This window comes from Aquila chrysaetos, unplaced genomic scaffold (genome assembly GCF_900496995.4).
Source record: "Aquila chrysaetos chrysaetos unplaced genomic scaffold, bAquChr1.4, whole genome shotgun sequence".
Lineage (NCBI taxonomy): Eukaryota > Metazoa > Chordata > Aves > Accipitriformes > Accipitridae > Aquila > Aquila chrysaetos.
Genome location: NW_024470385.1, coordinates 232,128 through 249,866, shown reverse-complemented (window position 1 = coordinate 249,866; position 17,739 = coordinate 232,128). Strand labels below are relative to the sequence as shown.

Sequence of the window (17,739 nt, the reverse complement as noted above, 5' to 3'; positions counted from 1 at the left end):
GGAGCCCCACCTATCAGCAGACCCCCTCCATGCCGGAGGCGCCAGCCCTCGCGCCCCCGCCACTTGCGCCCACCCCCACAACTCCAGGTGGGCGGACATGCCCCTGTGGTTGGACTCAAAGCTCTGCCGACCCCTGCCTGGAGCACTGCTGCGGGCAGCCCCTTGCCCAGGCAAACCCCCCCCCCCCGAGGAGCCCAGGGCTGGGGCCCCCGCAGCCTGCAGGCCTCTGCAAGTCCAGCCCCCACCCTCCCCAGGGCCCCCTCGCTACTGCGGAGGAAAGATAATCGAGTGGTCCTCTGTTCAGGACTTGACTGGCCCACCCATAAGACTGGAGTGTCCGGCGAGAGGGGCCAGGCCCTGCTCCCTCCGGGGCAGCCACAGCCCCCTTCCCACCTGGGGTGGGCTGAGCGGGGCGTGGGGTGGACTCCCCCATTCCCGGTGCTGGGAGCCCCCCCAGCCCTCACTGTCTGCCGCCACGGGATCTGCACCACCTGCACACACTTGCCTTACCCTGGTCGGAGTTTGCCAGCTCTGGCTTCCAGCCACGGCCCCCGGGCTGGACAAGGAACCCGGCCCTGTGGCCCCCAGCCCCCCCAGCAGTGGGACAGACTGATGGACTGGGCTCATCCATGCCGCCGGCTGGGCTCCCCGGTGCTCCCGGGCCCTGCACCCACCGGTTTGCCGGCTCCCTGCGGCCCTGGGCCTGGACGTGCCCCTGCAGCACCCCGTGATGAACTCGGGGTGCTCCTGCGTGTCGAAAGATCGCACCAGCCCCCCCTGAGCGGGGCTGCCCTTGCGCCTGCCCCCCCCCCAGTCTCTGGCTCCCAGGACCCCCTTCACCTACCCCCTGTGCTGCCCGGGGTCAGACTGAACCTCAGTCTGGTGTGACACACTTGTGGGGAGGCAGAGGGGTCTGCTGGGGGCTGAAACCCCCCTCCTCCAGCAAATGTCTGCCCCTGCCCCCCTTTCCCTGGTGACCTGCTGAGTGTCCCCATCCTCGACCGGGGACCCCCTCCCCTGCCCTGCTCCCCCCCAGGGACCAATGCCCTCAGCCCCACACTGGCTGGGATGGGACGTTGCCCCCCCCCCCGCCTCTCCCAGGCTCTGCCAATGTTGTGACCGGTCACTGGGACCCCCACCTGGGCCAGCTCCGGTCGGGGTCCCGGGTTGATGATGGAAGGGAGGGGAGCAACAGCGACGACCCTGACCCTAAACTTGACCTTGACCCCTGCCCCACCGCTGTCCCTGGTGCTGGGGGCGGCAGGAGCCTGCCCCCCCCCCCCCGCCCGCAGCCCAAAGGGAAGCCCAAAGGGCTGCTGGCGGGGGGCAGGCTCCTGCCGCCCCCCTCCCCGTTGCTACCGGGAGGAGGCGGGCAACCGGTGCCGGTTCCTCATCGGCGGGATTGGCTGCGGTTCCGTGACGCGGCCCCGTTTTACCGAGGCGGGGTGTGTGTGTGTAGGGGGGGGTGGAACCGCTGCGGCGCCGCCGCAGAAGCCGCCGGGATGAGCGCGGCCGAGGGCTGGCCCCGGTACCGGTGGGGCGGTGGAGGCGAGGCGGTGCTCCGTGCCCGTGCCGAGGCTGCCGGGTACCGGAGGCTGCTGCGCGCCCGCGCTGCCGAGGTGGAAGCGTTGCGCGGGGCCGTGGGCGCGTTGCACCGGCAGCTGGAGGGGCTGCGGGACCGGCGCAGCGGGGAGCTCGCCAAGTACCAGGTGTGGGGAAGGGGGGGTCCCGGGTGGTTTGGGAGGGGGCGGATGGCTGGGTTGTGGGGAAGGGGGGGCGGATGTTTGGGGTGGGGGAGCCCAGGCACTGGGGGGGGGGGGGGGGCGGGGGGGGCTGGACACAGCGGTCCGGGGCGGGGGGCGGGGGTCAGCATGGGGCTGGGGGCGAGGGGTACAAGCGGGGCAGCGGGACGGGGGACGGGAAGGGCTGGGGAGGGGGGTGGGTTTCAGGTGGGGCTGGGGAGGGGGGGTGTCCGTGCGGGGCGGGGGTCGGGCCGGGGGGCCCGGGCGGTGCTGACGGCCCGGTCGGCAGGAGCGGGTGGCGGAGCTGGAGCGGGAGATCGGGGAGGCGGAGGCGGAGATGGCCCGGTGCCTGCGGGAGTACCCGGCGCTGCTGCGGCTGCGGATGGCGCTGGAGGCGGAGATCGCCGCGTACCGGTACGCGGGGCGGGGGGCGGGCGGGGCGGGCGGGGCGCGGGGCTCAGCCCGGGCCTGTCTCTTGCAGGGAGATGCTGGAGGGCGAAGAGCTGCGCCTGGGCTGCCTGGCCCCGCCGTGACGGGACCCCAGGCCCCGCTGCGGGACCCCGCGCCCGGGCCCCCGGGCCCCCGACTTCTGCGCCTCGGGGTCCCCTGAGCCCCCGCTCGCCCGCGCCCCGGGACCTCTGCCCCCGGACGCCCAGGCCGTGGGACCCCCGGACCCTCTGGACCCCTCTGGACTCCTGGAGCCCCGGTCCTTCTTGTCGCCCTGTGCCATGCCCCCCACCTCCCCGGACTCCTGGGACCCCCGGCTACCGGGCTCCCCAGACCCCCGCCCCGGGAGGCCCCGGCCCCCCAAGAGGGCAACGCCCACGGGGCTGCACACTCTCACCAGCCTCTCTGGAGCAGCAGCGGGGTTGGGGTCCCGGCCCCGGCCCGTGCAGAAGCACCTCAATAAAGCCCCGTGGCATTACCCGGAGCCGGCCCATCTGTGGTGGGGGGGGCAGCGTCCCCCGGCCGGGCCCTGCTCGGGGGCACCCCGCTGCACTCTCGGGGTCTGCGGCAGAGCCGGGGCGCGGGGTGGCTCCCTGGGAGCCTGGATGCTGGGGCCTTTTCCCGTGGGGGCTGCCTGGCTGGCGGGCATTGGCTCCCTCCCACCTGGCTGCAGCCCCTTGCCCCCAGGCTGGGAACCCCACGGGGATACCGAGTGGGGCACAATGTGGGGGCTCGACCATGGACATGTGGTGGAGGGGCTTGTGCCCCAGTGGGAGCTGAGCCTCCCCAGTGCTGGGGCGTGGTCCCTCTCCCCCCCCACCGTGGCCATGTCCTGCCCTAGAACCGGTGCTCCTGGGGTCAGGCAGGGATCCTGCACCCCAGAATGTGGGGATGGGGTGCTGCCCCCCCAGGGCGTGCCCCCTTGGTGTATGGCAGCACGTCCCTGCTGGGGTGCTGCCCCTGGGGCTGGGGATGTTGCCCCACTGCAGCCCCCAGAAAGGAAGCAGATCTGGGGGCGTTGATGAGGCATAGGGGGGTTCAGGGTGCCCGTGTGCCCTGACAGACAGTTGGGCAGGGCTGTGGGGAGCCCCCACCTGGGCCAGGGCCATGTACAGCCACTGAGCTGGGCTGTCCCGGAGCATGTGTGCACAAGCACGTGTGACACATCTATTATCAGCCGTGCATAAGGACCCCACGGGCCGAGCCTGGCAGCCCAGTGCCGGCAGGGAGCGGGGGCCCGTCAGGGAGTTGTGGGGCAGCAGGGGCCTTGCACAAGCCTGTGACCCCCTGTGGGGCAGCAGCCGGTCTGGGCACCTGGAGCAGAAGGGCAGAGCAGCCAGGACCCCTGCCTGCGGTGTGCCCAGCTGGAGCCTGCGGAAGCTGGGGCCCCAGCACCCACCGCCCCACACAAAGACTAACCAAGGTTTGTTGTAGTAAAGCCAAGCCCAGCTCTTTGACAGAGGTAAAAATCCTCTTCCAAACCATACAAGAGAATGGGAAGGTCGGTGTTGGGTGCCTATGGCTGCCACACCTGGGGGGTGCCCCCCAGCCCTAGGCATCCCTGTGCACACGGAGGTGCGGCGGGGTGGGAGATGGGTGCAAGGGGGAAGGGGGTGTCCATGCATGGAGTCAGCGTGCTCGGAGCCGGTGCTGCTGGGCTGCATCGACATCCTTCCAGGCGCTCCAGGGGCTCCAGGCGCGGTTGGCGTAGGGGTCCTGGCAGCTGATGCGCACCCGCCGCATGCGGTCCTGCAGCTGCATCTCCTCCACACCCTCCACGTACCTGTGAACCTGCAAAGCAGGGCAGGTCGCGGCCTTGGGGAACACCCTGGCACCGGGGTGGGGGACAGCCGGCACGGGTGCTGCTGGAAGCAAGACTGCGGGGAAGGTGGGAAGGGGCAGGAGCAGGGCTCGGCACTGGGGGCTCAGGAGTGGGGGACACCAGCACCTCCCCAACCCGGGCAGTGATGCTGCCTTGCATGGGCAGTGCTGGGGTGTGGAAGCAGAGGTGACAGCCAGGAGTGACAATTCATGGAGAGAAGCAGCGTAGTGAGGAGGGGCTGAGCCCCCGGCAAGTCCCCTGTTCCCAATGGCACACCTGGGCGGAGGGAAGAGCCCAGGCTGGGCACTGCAGAGCAAGGACATAGAGCGGCACGTGCAGGGGCAGGCTGGGCACGGGCATCCCGCAGTTACCTGGGTACCGTTGGGGAGCTCGTACTGCAGCCGGTAGAGCAGGGTGAAGTAGGACTTGGGGAGCGGCCAGGAGGCTGGGGGGGCCCAGGACAGGTGGAGCTGCTCCCCCCACTGCTGCACGGTCAGATTCTGCGGTGGGTTTTGGGCCGCACTGCAGGCAGAGCAGGGCTCAGCACAGGGCAGTGCTGCCTGGCCCTGGGGCCAAGCACTCCCACAGAGCCTCCAGCGCCCCGAGGATGCTCCCCGGACCCCACTGCCACCGGCCTGAGCTCACCGATATCGCGGATGAAGAATTGGATGGAGAAGTTGAGATAGGAGGTGTCCGAGAGCCCCTCCAGCTGTAGCTGCAGTGGGCGCAGCTCCTCGGCGAAGGGACAGAAGGAGGGGTCTGCGAAGCTGGCACTGAACCAGCCGTGGCGGCCGGCTGCTGGCACCCACTTCCCCAACGAGCCATCGCTGTGGGGGGGAGGCAGGCATGAGGGCTCGGTGACCAGGGGGCCAGACCCAGGTCGGGGGGGGTCCCTGGGGCACCCACCTGCGTGTGAGGCGGGCACGGAAGACGGCGGAGCGGGGGCCATTCCAGGAGCAGCGGAAGGAGCCGTGATAGGACTCAGCCTGGCAGGAGATGTTCATCCCCTCCTCGCCTGGGGGGCCGAGGGGGCGACAGCTCTGGGGCTGCACAGGGCTGGGAGCGGTGCCCCTTCCCCATACGGCCCAGGCAAGGCTGCCCCCGTGGTTGGGCTCCCCCCAGCCCCGCACAGCCCTGCCCGGTGCGTCCCCATGGGCTGGGCATGAACATCTGCAGATGCACGAGCATCACCTGGTCCCCAGCCTGCCCAACTCCCTGCATCCCCTGCCTGGACCGTCACCCCCATCCACCTGGTCCCTCAGCCCTGGCTCCCCCTGGGCCGTGCCAGCCCTCTCGCACCCAGCCCCACATACGGGTGCCGCTGACCACCACGTAGGTGGTGTCCAGCAGGACGGTGCCGGCCCAGCAGCTGTAGTTGCCGGCAGCCGGCAGGTCCAAGCCGAGGATGGTGAGAGTCTGTCCCTTGGCCACAAATTCGGCCATGGGCTCTGGCTCCCCATTCTGTGTCCAGGTCACTCGCTGCTCCGAGGTGTTGCATTTCACCACCACGTCCCCATTCAGTTTCCCCACCTGAACTGGAGATGAGAGGCAGAGGCTGGGGTCAGAGATGGGCTGTGGTGTGGGCAACCCGTCCCCCACACCATGATGGGGCTGGGTGCCCCCTTGTCCCGATACACCACATCCATCCTTCCCCACGGTCCCCCCCCCCGCTCCCTCCACCCCATGTCCATCCCCACCACTGCCCCCCCCCCCCCCCAGATCCACCCCCCCCCACCCCCATCACTCTCATGCCCACCCTCTAACATCCCCACCCCACCAGAAGAGCTGCCCCGACCCAGGTTCATGGTACCCCATATCAGTGGGATGTAGGACATGGGTGCTCCCTCCAGCTGCTGTGTGGGTCCTGCACCCCCCCCCAGCCCCCGGGGAGCCTCCCCTGTGCCCAGGTGGGGCAGGACTCACACTTTGGGGGGAAGGCAGTCAGGGCATCCGCAGGAGTGAGGCACAGCAACAGCCCTACCAGTCCCAGCATCTGGGAGGGGAAGGGCAGCAGTAGGGGAAGGGGAAGGGCAGCTCTGTCCCAGGGAGGGACGCCAGCCGTACCCCGGGAGAAGGGGAGCTGCCGGAGCTGGGATGCAGCCAGGAGGACCAGCGAGGCAGAGCCCTTGGTCCTGGGGCGGCAGCAGGGTCAGGCAGGATGGGGAGCGGTGCAGCGGCAGGGGAGTCCTGCATCGGGCCGGCAGCCGAAGTGACACCCCAACCCTTTCCACCGCGGCCCCGCCGGGTGCCCCCCCTGGGCAGGGGGCTGCAGTACCCGCCTGGAGCAGCACCTTCCCAGGGCTCCCTGGTGCCCAAACCCTCCCGGGGCCACAGTGCAAGCACCCCCCCCCCCCGGCAGCTCCCGTGCTGTGCCTACCTCACCGCTGTGGTGTGCGCTGCTCCAGTGGGCTCAGCATGGGCTGGGGGCCGGTGGGTGGCTGGGTATATACTGAGCCAAGACCCCGTGGGACTGCCCCAAGGTGAAGCCAAACCACAGAAGCATCACAGTTCTCAGAAGAGGCAAAAGCTGCGCTGGCTGGAATTGTGAGCTAGGACCCACGCTCAGCCCCCAACCCACCCAGCCCCAGCCTTAGTGGGAGTCACCACGGGTACTTTCCAGGCCAGGGGGCTCCGGGGACCTGCTGTCCTGCCCCAGCCATGGGCATCGCTGGGGTGGCGAGGACAGGTCCCCTCCTGGGAACGGCTGGGTGAAGGGGCAGCACTGGGCACCTGGGACGGTGCCAGAGCCCTGGGCGCTCCCAGCTCCCGCAGAGTGGTCCTGAGCCCCAGGACCGGCTGAGGGTTGGCACATCACAGCGTGCCACACGGAGCACCCACAGCCCCCTGCTGCGGGGGGAGCCGGGGGCGGGGCATGGGGAAGGGACCACCGAGGTCCAGCAGCGCCCGTCCCAGGGTTCCAGAGACGGGCAGGCGCGGTGCCTGGCCCTGGCTGGTTGGGCTGCGGTGGGTCCCCTAGGAGCAGGTCCCTGCAGAGGCTTCGGGTGCTGCACCCAGCCAGGCACGGGCTGTCTCACCCCTTCCCTCCCCTCCCAGGGCTGCTACGCGGCTGCCCTGGCTGCTTGTCCCGTGGGATGCTGTGCCGCGACGGGGATGCGGGGGCAGAGGCAGCCACCGCCACCAGCCCCCCCTTTGCCATCACCGCAAGCACCAGCCCAGCTCCGCCGCACTGCCGCCCCCGCTCAGCCCGGCAGGGCACAGCCCCTGCGCCCACCCCGGCCCCCCCACCCCAGGGGCAGGCAGCCGCCGGCCGGGGAGGCGCGAGTTGCACCCGGTCACGTACTTTCTGGGGTTCCTAGAAAGCGAAGGGGAAGTTTGGGCTCCAAGGAGGCTGCGGGGAGGCCCAGCCCTTACCTTTCCGCCCGACCTGCAAGACGCTGCGGTCGGGACAGGGTAGAGGAGCCTCCGGGCCCCTTCCCGGGAACAGCAGAGGCCCCACGCGTGGGCTGCGGAGAGGGAAGGAGGGAGACGGGGGGGGGGGGGGGGGGGGTGTCAGCTACTGGGATGGAGCAACCCTGTGCCCAGAGGCTGGAGCACAGCACCCACACTGGGAACCTGGGCCCCCCCCCAGGCAGAAGCTCAGCCCTTGGTTGTGGTGCTGGGGAGCCTTGAGAGAAGTGAGACTTGCTGGAAAGCTGGATGGGACCCCAAGGCAAGAAGGGGGACCCCGAGGATGGGGAGGGAGGGGAGCACCTCATCCCAGGGGAGCACCCATGTCCTGTCCCGTCCTGGGGGGATCACGAGCTGGCTGCACATCCAGACTGGCGCCTGCTCCCCCGCCGGCTGCAGCTTCCCCTTTGCTTCCGCGGAAGAGCATGCGACAGCGGAGGGGAAGACCCGGCGCAAAGGCCAGGGCTGCCCCTCGGCGCGTCCGCATGACCAGGGCAGCGGCACGCTACCCAGAACCGGAGGGGGGAGGTGAGCAAGACCAGGGATGCCTCATGTTCAGAAACTCCCCCCGCAGAAGGGAGGCTTGGGGATGGGACGGGACACAGAGCTGCCCCACAGAGGTGCAGGGGGTGGGGGGAGCCCTTGCCCCACTGCAGGCGGGACCCCGGGGTGGGATGGAGCCTACAGTGGGATGGAGCCCACCCTCGCCAGACCCTTCTGCGGCGTGAGCCCTCCTTCGGCTGCAATCACGGACGCAAGGCCAGGAGCAAAGGTCACAAAACTTTATACAGGAGAGACCCGCAAGCGGCCCCTCGGCACTGCTCCCCCCGGGCGTGGGGGGAATGGGACAGGCAGGGCCGGTGGCCCCAGCCCCACGGCAGCCCCTGGGGAAACACGGGGTGAAGGAGCCCAGGCAGGGAGGGCCTGCACGACCCCCCAGGGCCAGTGCTCCCCCAAACAGGGCTCTGTCCCCAGGGGAGACGCCAGGAGCCAGGCCCATGGCCCCTGGCACCGCAACTGTGGTGCAGAGCTGTGGTAGCGGCAGACTGTGCCTGCACCTCCCTGGAGATCGGGTCAGCCCCCACAGCAGCGCAGCCTCCCGGGGGCTCTCCCGTTCCCAGCGGTCACAGCCAAGCCCAAGCAGCCCCGACGTGGGGGCTCCGGTGGCTCCAGCTCACTGCAGCACACAGACTTCCCTCTCCTCATCCTCCCTGCCGGCCGCCTCTCCCAGCGGCTCTGGCACTGCCGGCACGTCCTCCACGGCCACCACCTTCTCCCGCAGCTCCATCAGCAGGTCGCGGCTCTCGCTGGGCGGCAGGTTGCTCAGGTAGTACTGGGGTGCCAGCTCCACCAGCCTGCGGGGATGGGGGGGTCAAGGAGGGGCAGCCGGCCCCGGGGGCCTCCCTGGGGCAACTTCCCCTCCCCCAAAAGGGGACAGTCCCCCACCTGCCCATGGGAGAGGAGGCCCAGGCCAGGCATTGCCCCAGGGCTCCGCTGCGCTCCCAAGCTGGTGCCAGTTCCAGAGCCACGCACGGACGCAGCCCAGGCACGACCCGTCCCTCTCCGTCCCAGAGGTCCTCACATTTGGGGCTGGATCTCCGAGACGACGCGGAGGCAGTTGTCCTGCGAGATGGTGAACTCGTGGTAGAGGACCCAGGGGGGCAGGCGCTGGGGGGGCTGCCGCAGCAGGTAGCAGCAGGTGGGGGGCAGGTGGGCCACGTGCTTGTGCGTCAGCATCACGTAGTTGCCGGAGCCGTCGATGTCCCTGGCCACCTGGGGAGTGGAGCAGAAGGGGAGCGGGGCTGGCTGGCATGACCCCTGCCCTATGGCCGGGCCCCTCACGGCCCCCCCAGCCCACCTTGAGGAAGTAGCCGGAGATGAGCGCTCTCTGGATGTTGAGCACGTTGGCGTCGGTGCCGAAGGCGGGGGGTGAGATGGGCAGCTCAATGCGCTGCATCACCTCCAGCAGCTCTGCCCGCACGATGCCCGCCAGCCGCAACGCCTCCCCGCTCACCCCGTGCTTGCGGCACCAGCCATCGTCCGCGTTGTCTGCAGGGAGAGCGGGGTCAGCGCCGCAGGGACAGGGCTGGGTGAGCAGAGACCCCGCGCCAAAGCGGGTGGCCTGGCTGGGCTGGGGGCTCACTGGCCACGAAACCAGGCACTGCTGCTCCCACAGACTGGGTCCCCTCAACGCAGCGGGGACAGGGACCGCACAGAAAGCACAGCCCCCAGGCTGGGGCTGGGACCCCCTCACAGCCAAGGTGGGGCACCTGGACGGGGTCACGAATGTGGCTGTAGTGCTTGCTCCCGAAAGGAGCAGGGGACACGTGAGGGAGCTGTGGGACACCACCGGAGCGTGCAGCCCACCAGCAGTCGAGCCCCTGCCCGGCACTCACGCTGCTGGAAGGCGTTGAAGATGTTGATGAGGGGTGAAAGTGGTCTCCGTCCGGGTGGAGCAGGGCCCGCCGGCGCATGGTCACGGCCTCCTCCAGGTGCGTGGAAGGGGGCACAAAGCAGGGGGAAGCTGGGGATGGCGCAGAGGGAAGGTCACCACATGCCCCCCAGCACCACCCCTGCCAGTGCTGGCTCTCTGGGGGCTGCACCGTGCCCTGCGCCAGCAGCAGGGTGGGCTCCAAGGCCCTCAGCACGGTACCTGTGAGCATGGCAGCCAGGCTGACCATCTCCTCCACGCAGTCGAACTCGCAGGAGGCGATGAGCGCCTTGGCTAGCTGGGGGTCCAGGGGGAACTCTGACATGATGATCCCTACCTCCGACAGGTTCCCATCATCGTCCAGGGCGGCCAGGTAGTCCAGGTCCTCCAGCGCTTGCATCAGCGACTCGGGGGCTGGGGCAGGACATCAGCCGGCTGCCAGGACCAGGCAGCCCTGCCCATCCTCCTCCTGCACCTGCGGGACCCTCCAGGCCCTCTCCAGAGACAACCCGGGCTGCAGCGACGGCCACGGCCACAGCCAACCTCCAGCTCCTCCGGCACGGCTGCCCCTGTCGCGCCCCTCCGCCCCAGCCCCCCCATGCCATGCCCGGCCCCGCCGCAACCCTGCGGGCACTACCTGGCCGGTCGAGGAAGTCGCACTGGCCCATGTCGGCGATGTCCAGGCGCTTCAGCAGCAGCACGAGGCGGCTGAGGCTGGTCTCGCTGACGTGGGGCGCGGCGCTGGGGGGCAGGCGCTGCTCATAGAAGGCCTCCGAGTAGAGGCGCAGGCAGGTGCCTGCAGGAGAGGGGCCGTGAGCCCCGACAGTGGGAGGGATGGAGCCCAGGGTCACGGCAGCAAGTGCAGGCAGGCAGGCAAGGAAGCGTGCTGGGCCACGGGCTGCCCGGGGCCCCGGCAGGGTGGGACAACAGCCCTCTCCCGCTGGAGGCACATTCGGGGGGGATGCTCGGGCAGGGGCTCTCACCTGGGGGGCTGCCTGTGGCTCGCTGCATGCGCGACTCCGCCTGGCTCTTGCTGATGGGCCGCAGCACCTGGGACTCTGCCCGGATGCGGGGGTTGTAGACCTGCAGGTGAGGCCATGAGAAGGAACACCCGCAGACAAGCCCCCACCTTCTCCCAAGGCCCCTCCATCCCGCCGGTGCAGTGCCACCACTGCCACCTCCCTGGGACAGACCCTATGTACTGCACAGCGTCCCCCAGCCTGGGGCATCACAGCAGGGCCTGGGTGGGCTGAGCAGACGACACAGACCACCCGCTGCTCCCTCCCCAGACTCGCCTCAGCCCGTGCTGCCAGCATTGCCCCAGTGCAGAGCCAGGCCCCCCGCTTGCCACCGCTTGGCTCCCTGTCCCGGCACCTCTGGTGCGGGCCGGCACACTCACGTTGCGCAGCTCCAGCCCTGAGTCGATGACAAAGCGCACAGTCCCCAGAGAGAAGGATGAGTCCGCGAGCCAGTGGGTGACAATCACCCGCCTTTCTCGGCCACTCTCCTCCAGCACCTCGTACACCTTCTGCGCCGCGCGGCCCACGCCGGGGTGCAGGGGCAGGACCAGCAGCGGGCCCAGCCCCGGGTTCAGCGCCATGGCCTCGGTCTGGATGGCCCCACAGCACTCGGCGATCTCCTGCGGGGAAGGACGGAGGGATGTGAGCAATGCCCGCTGACACCTGGAGAGGCCCCATCCCCAGAACGGGATGGTGCACCGTGCCCTGCAGCTGCCTCCTGGTGCCCTGGGGGGAAAGACCCCGGGCCCTGCATGGTGCGCAGCCCCTCTGCAGAGGAGCCCCGGCTCCCGCAGTTTAATCTCCAGCAGGCGCTGCGTTCTCAGGGCTCTCTGCACGCAGCTGAGAGGGATCCCCCAAACCTTCCCCCTGTCTCGGTCCCCCCTCTGCCTCACGGCGCAGTGAATCCCCCAGGAGCCAAGCTGTGGGGTGCCTGCAGCCCACCTGCTCGCTGGCCAGGAAGAGCAGGACGTGGCCGGGCTCCTGCCGCCGGTGGATGTCCAGCACGGCCTGGCAGGCAGCTGCGATGCGGCTGCGGGCTGGCGGATCCCTGTAGAGCAGCTGGGGAGGGGGCCCGGGCCCCGGCACCCGCACCACGGGAGGGTCCCCGCAGAAGGCGCGGAGCTGCTCCTCCATGGCCGGCGAGGTCACCACCACCACCTTCAGCACGGGACGCTGGCGCAGCACGTCCTTCAGCAGCCCCAGCAGCACATCGGTGGGCACCGTCCGCTCCTGTGCCTCGTCCAGCACCACCACACCGTACTGCCGCAGCAGCGGGTCCGATGTCATCTCCCGCAGTAGCATCTCATCCGAGCAGTACCTACCGCGGACCGGCCCCGTCAATGTGGGGTGGCTGCGGGGACCCCCGGCACTGCAAGCTGGACCCCCACCAGCGTCCCCACATGCCGCCCTGGGGAGCACGCCTCGCCCCCTCCCCAATGGCAGGAGCCCCCACAACAGCCCCGGGAGGGCCCAGGCAGCCAGCAACCCACTTCATCGCTCCCACAACGAGGCCAGGCTGGATTAAGAGATTATGCTGCAGCCAGGGAGCTCCGTGGGATTAGAGCGCAGTGCGACCAGCGCTCCTGGCACAGGCAGCCCGTGGGGCCCCCCCGTCCCCGTACCTGAGGATGGTCTCGGTGGTGCAGCAGTCCTCGTGGGGGACGCAGTAGCCGACCTCGTGGCCCAGGTTCAGGTCCATCTCGTCCGCCACGCGCAAGGAGAGGCTGAGGGCGGCCAGGCTGTATGGCTGGGTGCAGGCCACCAGGCCGTGGGCGAACTGCAGGGACAGGGCGTACTCCGCGCACCACTGAGGGATCTGCAAGGCCAGAATGCCGGTCACAGGCTGGGGACAGTGCAGCCCCAGCCAGGAGTGCCAAGACGTTCCCCTCCCCATCACGGAGTGGTGCCCGCTGTGCCCACCCAGAAAGACAGAGGGACCCTCTCCACAGCAGCCCCCAGAGATCCAGCTGTAGGACCTCCCAGGCCAGAGGCCATACAGAAGCACTCGACAGCCCAGGCGGGACCTTCCCTCCCCAGTACCATCACTTCTGAGCCCCAGCAACCTGTGACACAAGCCCCACAGCCTCATCTCCTCATGCCTACACCTTTCTGCCTTGCTATGGGACACCACGGCCCCGGCTCTTGCATTATGGGCATGCGACAACAGTCCTCTCCACCTCCCCAGGAAAAATGGGGCGGGGGGGGGGGGGGCGCGGTACGTGCTGTGCTGCCTTCGCCAGAGCTGCCAGCTCAGAGAGAGCAGTGCCTCCAGGTCACACCTGCCAGGGCTTGAGAGACATTTGGACAATGCCCTTAATAATGTGCTTTAACTTTTGGTCAGCCCTGGAGCGGTGAGGCAGTTGGACTAGGTGATGGCTGCAGGTCCCTTCCGACTGGAGCCATCCTGCTTTATTCTAACTGACCCCCTGCTCCTCTCCAGGGAAGGCTGGGCAGGTCCCCGCTCAGGGTCAGCACAGAGCAGTGGTCACCGGCTAGATCCATGAGACCCAGACCTTGCAACAGACGCAAGTCTGGGGCACGGCCTCAAGCATCCTCGCACAGGGCCAGAGGGATCACACGCTACCCCCGGAAACCCCACGGTGAGAGACGGGGAAGGAAGCGCCAGGGAGCAGCTGCTGCCCAAGCACCCAGCCAAGCAGTGCAGGATGGTCCTGGGGCCGTGCACTTGTCCCTTGGGCACTGGGGACCAGAAATCTGCTGTTTAACTGCTCCTGACATATCTGCCCGCCTCGCTCACTCCTCCCATGCCGTGTGCCCTCCACGAGCAGGTGCCTGCACCCGTGTCTGCCCAGCACCGGGGGTCGCAGACAGGCAGAGTCCTGCCCAGGGGCTGCCTCCAGACAGCCCAGCCCACAGGCAGGCAGGAGCACAGGGGTCATACATGCGCCTGGCAGTGACCATGGGCAGGCGTGCAGCCTGCTCTGTTCCTCCACCCAGCCCCACAACTGCCCCATGGATTGGCTGCGCTCAGCCGTGTCTCCGTGCATGGCTCTGCACCCTCCCTTCTGCTGCCCTGCTGCCTGCAAAGACCAACGAGGGCGGTGGCAGAGGGCACAGACAGCCCTCGGCCACAACATGGTGAAGAGACCTGGCTCGTGCGTTGGCTCTTGCCACTGTGGGTGGAAACACCGCATTTGAGGGGTGCTGGCGCACCAACATGCAGGATCGGATGCTCCACACGGACCAAGTCACGTCCCCTGGTCTGCTCAGGGCACAGTGGTCCCAGGGCCCCACAGGGATTGTAGGCAGGGTGCCTGCACCCAAAAGCAGCCCAGCGCTGGGGCCAGACCAGGCCAGGGCCCGCACAAGTGCTTTATTCCCCAAGTCTGTCGCCCTGTGCGTTGGCCAGTGCCGCGGGCTGAACCCAGGCCTGTGCCGCAGCGGGGTCACACCCAAGGGAGGTGGTTTGGGCAAGCGGCCCCAAGCCCACTGCCAACACCCTGATAGCCCGAGGCCAGCAGCTGCCACGCGGCGACCCAGCCCACGTCCAGCCCTGCGGAGGCCAAGGCTGCCCCCGCAGCTTCTAGGTGATCCCTCCCTGGTCAAAGTCTGCCTGACTACATCTCCACATGCCGCGCCAGGGGCTGTCAGATGGGACCAGCTCCTGGGGCGGGCGGGCAGGATCCTGGCACCCCGGACCCACCACCGTCCAGTCCGACTGCCCACGCTTGCCACCGCCCCGTGCGCCCGGGCCCAGCTCCGGGGAGGGGCCGTTTCCCGCTCCCTGTGCCGCCTCCCGTGCCCGCCCGACACCCTGCACCGCCGCGGCAGCACTTCCCGGCTCGTGCCGAGGCTTTGCCTGGGGCTTCAGTGCCTGCCCCAGCACATTCTGGCGCACGACTGCCTGCCTCCTCACTAGCCCTGCCCCACGCCAGGCTCACCGTGGTGGCACGCTCCTAAGTACCGCAGTGGAGCCGAAGCCCTGTGGGGCCTGTCGCTCTCTCCACCCCCACCACAAGCTCAGATGCTGCCGTGGGGTCAGGGAGCTGCTGCTGGACCACATTCCCCTCCTGCCTGCAGCCATGCAGCCACCTCGGCTCCCACCTCCCCACTCCACCACGGCCTAGGGCCTGCCAGCACATGGTGAACATGTCGTAATGCCGCGCAAGGGGGCTGGCGGGAGGGGAGCACGCAGGGCCAGCCCGCTCTGCTCTGTCAGGGGCAAGAGCCTGGTGGCTCCCCTGCCACAGGGGCTGTGGCTTGCCTGCACTGGAGCGGGATCTGCATGCAGGCCCCGCGGGGAAGGCAGCGGCCTTGGGGCAGGACCCCACTGCTGCTGACAGCGGCGCCGCAGGTGTTTTGGGTGGGAGGGACGGGATACTCAGCTGGGAGTCCAGCAGGCATGAGGAGAGACCATTGGCAGAGCGGCCAGTACCACGGCCCTGTGCCGGGCTCCCAGGCAGCAGCATGGCCCTGCCCAGCCATGCACAGCCCCCAGCGGGGCTGGCCACTCCCAGCTGCCCTGATGCAGCGCCTGCACTCACCTGGGTGCTCTTGCCAGTGCCGGGGGGCCCGGACACCAGGACGATGCCGCTGTTGCCTTCCAGGTGCTCCATGAAGCTGTACTTGGTGGTCCAGACGGGCAGCTCCCGGCGCTGCCGCAGAAGCTCATAGTAGCGGGAGGAGAAGGGCAGCCCATCATAGGGGTTCACCTCCAGGTCACCGTCGCAGCCCAGGGCTGGGTCGTCATCCTCCTCCTCCTCCTCCAGCGCGGAGCCAGGGCCGCTCTGCCGGGGCGGGGAGCCAGGGGCCCCACAGCCGGCCATGGCGGGGACGCTGGCACCGGTGCTGCAAGGGCAGGCAGGAGGTGGAGCGGGACCCGGGGGAGCCCGGTGCTGACCCACCCTCACCCGTGTCCCTCTAAGGAGCCCCGTGTGGCCCACCATACTGTCCCGCTGTGGTGGGGGGGGGCCTGCGGGGCACAGGGGACAGGTAGGAGGGTGAGGGCAGAGAGGGGCAGGGACAGGCAGAGGGGGTGACACGGCCTGGGCGTGGGGAGCAGGGACAGGCAGGGGACTGGGCTGGGCTGTGGGGGAGCAGGGGCAGGCAGGGGACCGGCGGGGGACCGGGGGGGCCGGGCAGGGGGATCAGACCGGGCCAGAGGGGGCCGGGCCGGGCCACGGGGAGAGCACGGCAGGACCGAGCCAGGTGCGGGAGACCGGACCGGGCTGTGCACGGGAGACCGGGCTGGAGCACAGAGGGTGTGGGACAAGGCAGACAACTTGGAGGCGGGCGGAGGGCCCGGGGCCGGTCCCGGCAGACGGACCCGAATGGCACGGGCCGTACCGGGCCGTGGGGGGCACCGGGCCGGGTCGGACCAGACGGGACGGGGCACCTGAGCACCGGGACGGGACGGGACAGGACAGGACGGGACAGGACAGGACAGGACAGGGCCCTCCGACTCAGCCCCTCGAGCCGCGGCTCCGGTTCCGGTTCCGGTTCCGGTTCCGGCCCGTCCCGGTCGCCGCTCACCTGCGCGCGCCGCGGCCGCCGCCACCTCGGGCCCTGCCTCGGGAGACCGTCAGGTGACCGCGGCGCCGTCACGTGGCCATGCCCGCGGCCGCCAATCAGCGCCGCGGGGCGTTCCCCGCCCGCCGGCGCGCGGCCCGTTGCTAGGCGCGGCCCTGCCTGCCTGCGTGGCGACCGGCCGGGCCCCGCCCCGCCCCGCCCCACCCCGCCCCGCTCCGCTGCCCCCGCCCCTGCCGGGCCCCGGGGCCGCTGCGGCGGAGGGACGAGTCTCCCGGTGCCCAGCTCCGTCGCCCCCGCTCTCCCCTCTCCCCGCGGGCTCCGCCCCGCCGCCCGCCCCTGTGTGTTTGCACGGAGCAGCCCCCCCCCCGCCCAGGACCCGACCCCGGCAAGGGGGCCTCGCCCGGCTGCCCCGGGAGCGCTCCCGGCTCCGGCCGCGGTCCGTGTGTCGGACGGGGCCGTGCTCGGCAGCGCGGGCCTCAGCCCCGCGCTTCCCGGCCCGCTCCCCCGCGGCTGCCTGGTGCCCTTCCGCTGGGCGCACCGGGTCCCGGGTGCGCGGTCCTGTGCTGGGCGCGGCTGCGTGCCGAGACCCCCCGCCGAGCATCCCGTACCGGCGCCGGGCGTCCCGTTGCCGGGCATCCCATGCCCGCGCCGAGCATCCCGTACCCGTGCCGGGCATCCCGGTGCCGGGCATCCCGTCCCCGGGACCCTGCACCCAAACCGGGCGCCCTCGACCCGCGGCGGCTCCCGGCGGGGACCGGCAGGTGGAGCTGCCAGACCGGCAGACGGCCCGCGACAGCCCGGCCCGGCCGGCGCGTCCCCCGAGCGCGGAACTCCCGCCGGGACGGCCGGGGCCGCGGGCACCGGGCACCGGGGCAGAGCCGGGCAGGGACCGCGCGGTCCCCGGGACTCCGCCGTGGGAAGCCGCCCGCGCAAAGCGCACTCCGGGAACCGCGGCTGCCGGCGGAAAGGGAAGCTCCGAAGCCGCCGGCGGTTACCGCTCTGCCCCCGCAGCTCTGAGAGAAACCCGCCGACCCCGGCGCCTGCCTCGGTGCGCCCGTGTCCGTGCCTCGGCAACGGCTGTTTGACCCAGCCCCAGCCGTCCCGCTGCTGCGAGCCCCGGCGCGGGCAGGACAGTGGCGACGGCGGGGCAGCCGGCAGCACATCCCGGCCTTTGCCGCCCGGGGATGGGGGCTGCTGCGGCTCCTGCCCTCGCACCTCGGCTCCGGGCGGCAGCTCTCCTGCATTGAAGGTCGCCACCGCAGGCTTCAGCGCTGGCACGGCCCCGTGGCAAGTGCCCACGGGCTGCGGTGTTCTGCCCCAATGCGCTGTGCAGGCGCCGGGTGTTGGCACCTGGGCCGGGGACGCCGCCGTGCCACCACC

The 17,739-nt window shown here is 70.4% G+C and overlaps 3 protein-coding genes across 4 annotated transcripts; 1 reads left to right on the top strand and 2 right to left on the bottom strand.

Moving 5' to 3' along the window:
* Positions 1-1,017: 1,017 nt before the first annotated feature.
* Positions 1,018-2,667, top strand: LOC115338043 (alpha-internexin-like). 2 transcript variants are annotated; one of them, XM_030006466.2, is made up of 4 exons: positions 1,018-1,274; positions 1,341-1,709; positions 2,032-2,156; positions 2,224-2,667. In XM_030006466.2, the coding sequence occupies exons 2-4, from the start codon at positions 1,503-1,505 to the stop codon at positions 2,273-2,275; spliced, it is 384 nt and encodes a 127-aa protein (XP_029862326.1). In that variant the 5' UTR covers positions 1,018-1,274; positions 1,341-1,502; the 3' UTR covers positions 2,276-2,667. The 2 variants fall into 2 exon arrangements, with proteins under 2 accessions (XP_029862326.1, XP_029862325.1); XM_030006465.2 differs by lacking the exons at positions 1,018-1,274; positions 2,032-2,156 and having other exon boundaries at positions 1,328-1,709.
* A 1,109-nt stretch (positions 2,668-3,776) lies between these two features.
* LOC115338031 (interleukin-12 subunit beta-like) lies at positions 3,777-6,031 on the bottom strand. Its single transcript, XM_030006441.1, has 6 exons — positions 5,935-6,031; positions 5,325-5,546; positions 4,918-5,026; positions 4,657-4,838; positions 4,383-4,533; positions 3,777-3,980 (listed from the first exon to the last, which is right to left on the bottom strand). The coding sequence occupies exons 1-5, from the start codon at positions 6,002-6,004 to the stop codon at positions 4,505-4,507; spliced, it is 612 nt and encodes a 203-aa protein (XP_029862301.1). The 5' UTR covers positions 6,005-6,031; the 3' UTR covers positions 3,777-3,980; positions 4,383-4,504.
* Positions 6,032-8,186: 2,155 nt separating this feature from the next.
* DQX1 (DEAQ-box RNA dependent ATPase 1) lies at positions 8,187-16,461 on the bottom strand. Its single transcript, XM_030006448.1, is given in 13 exon segments — positions 8,187-8,774; positions 9,002-9,192; positions 9,278-9,468; positions 9,816-9,852; positions 9,855-9,943; positions 10,073-10,264; positions 10,488-10,646; positions 10,834-10,933; positions 11,250-11,489; positions 11,812-12,187; positions 12,492-12,685; positions 15,375-15,678; positions 16,363-16,461. Coding segments are annotated over 12 exon segments (2,232 nt in total). The 5' UTR covers positions 15,657-15,678; positions 16,363-16,461; the 3' UTR covers positions 8,187-8,593.
* Positions 16,462-17,739: the final 1,278 nt, after the last annotated feature.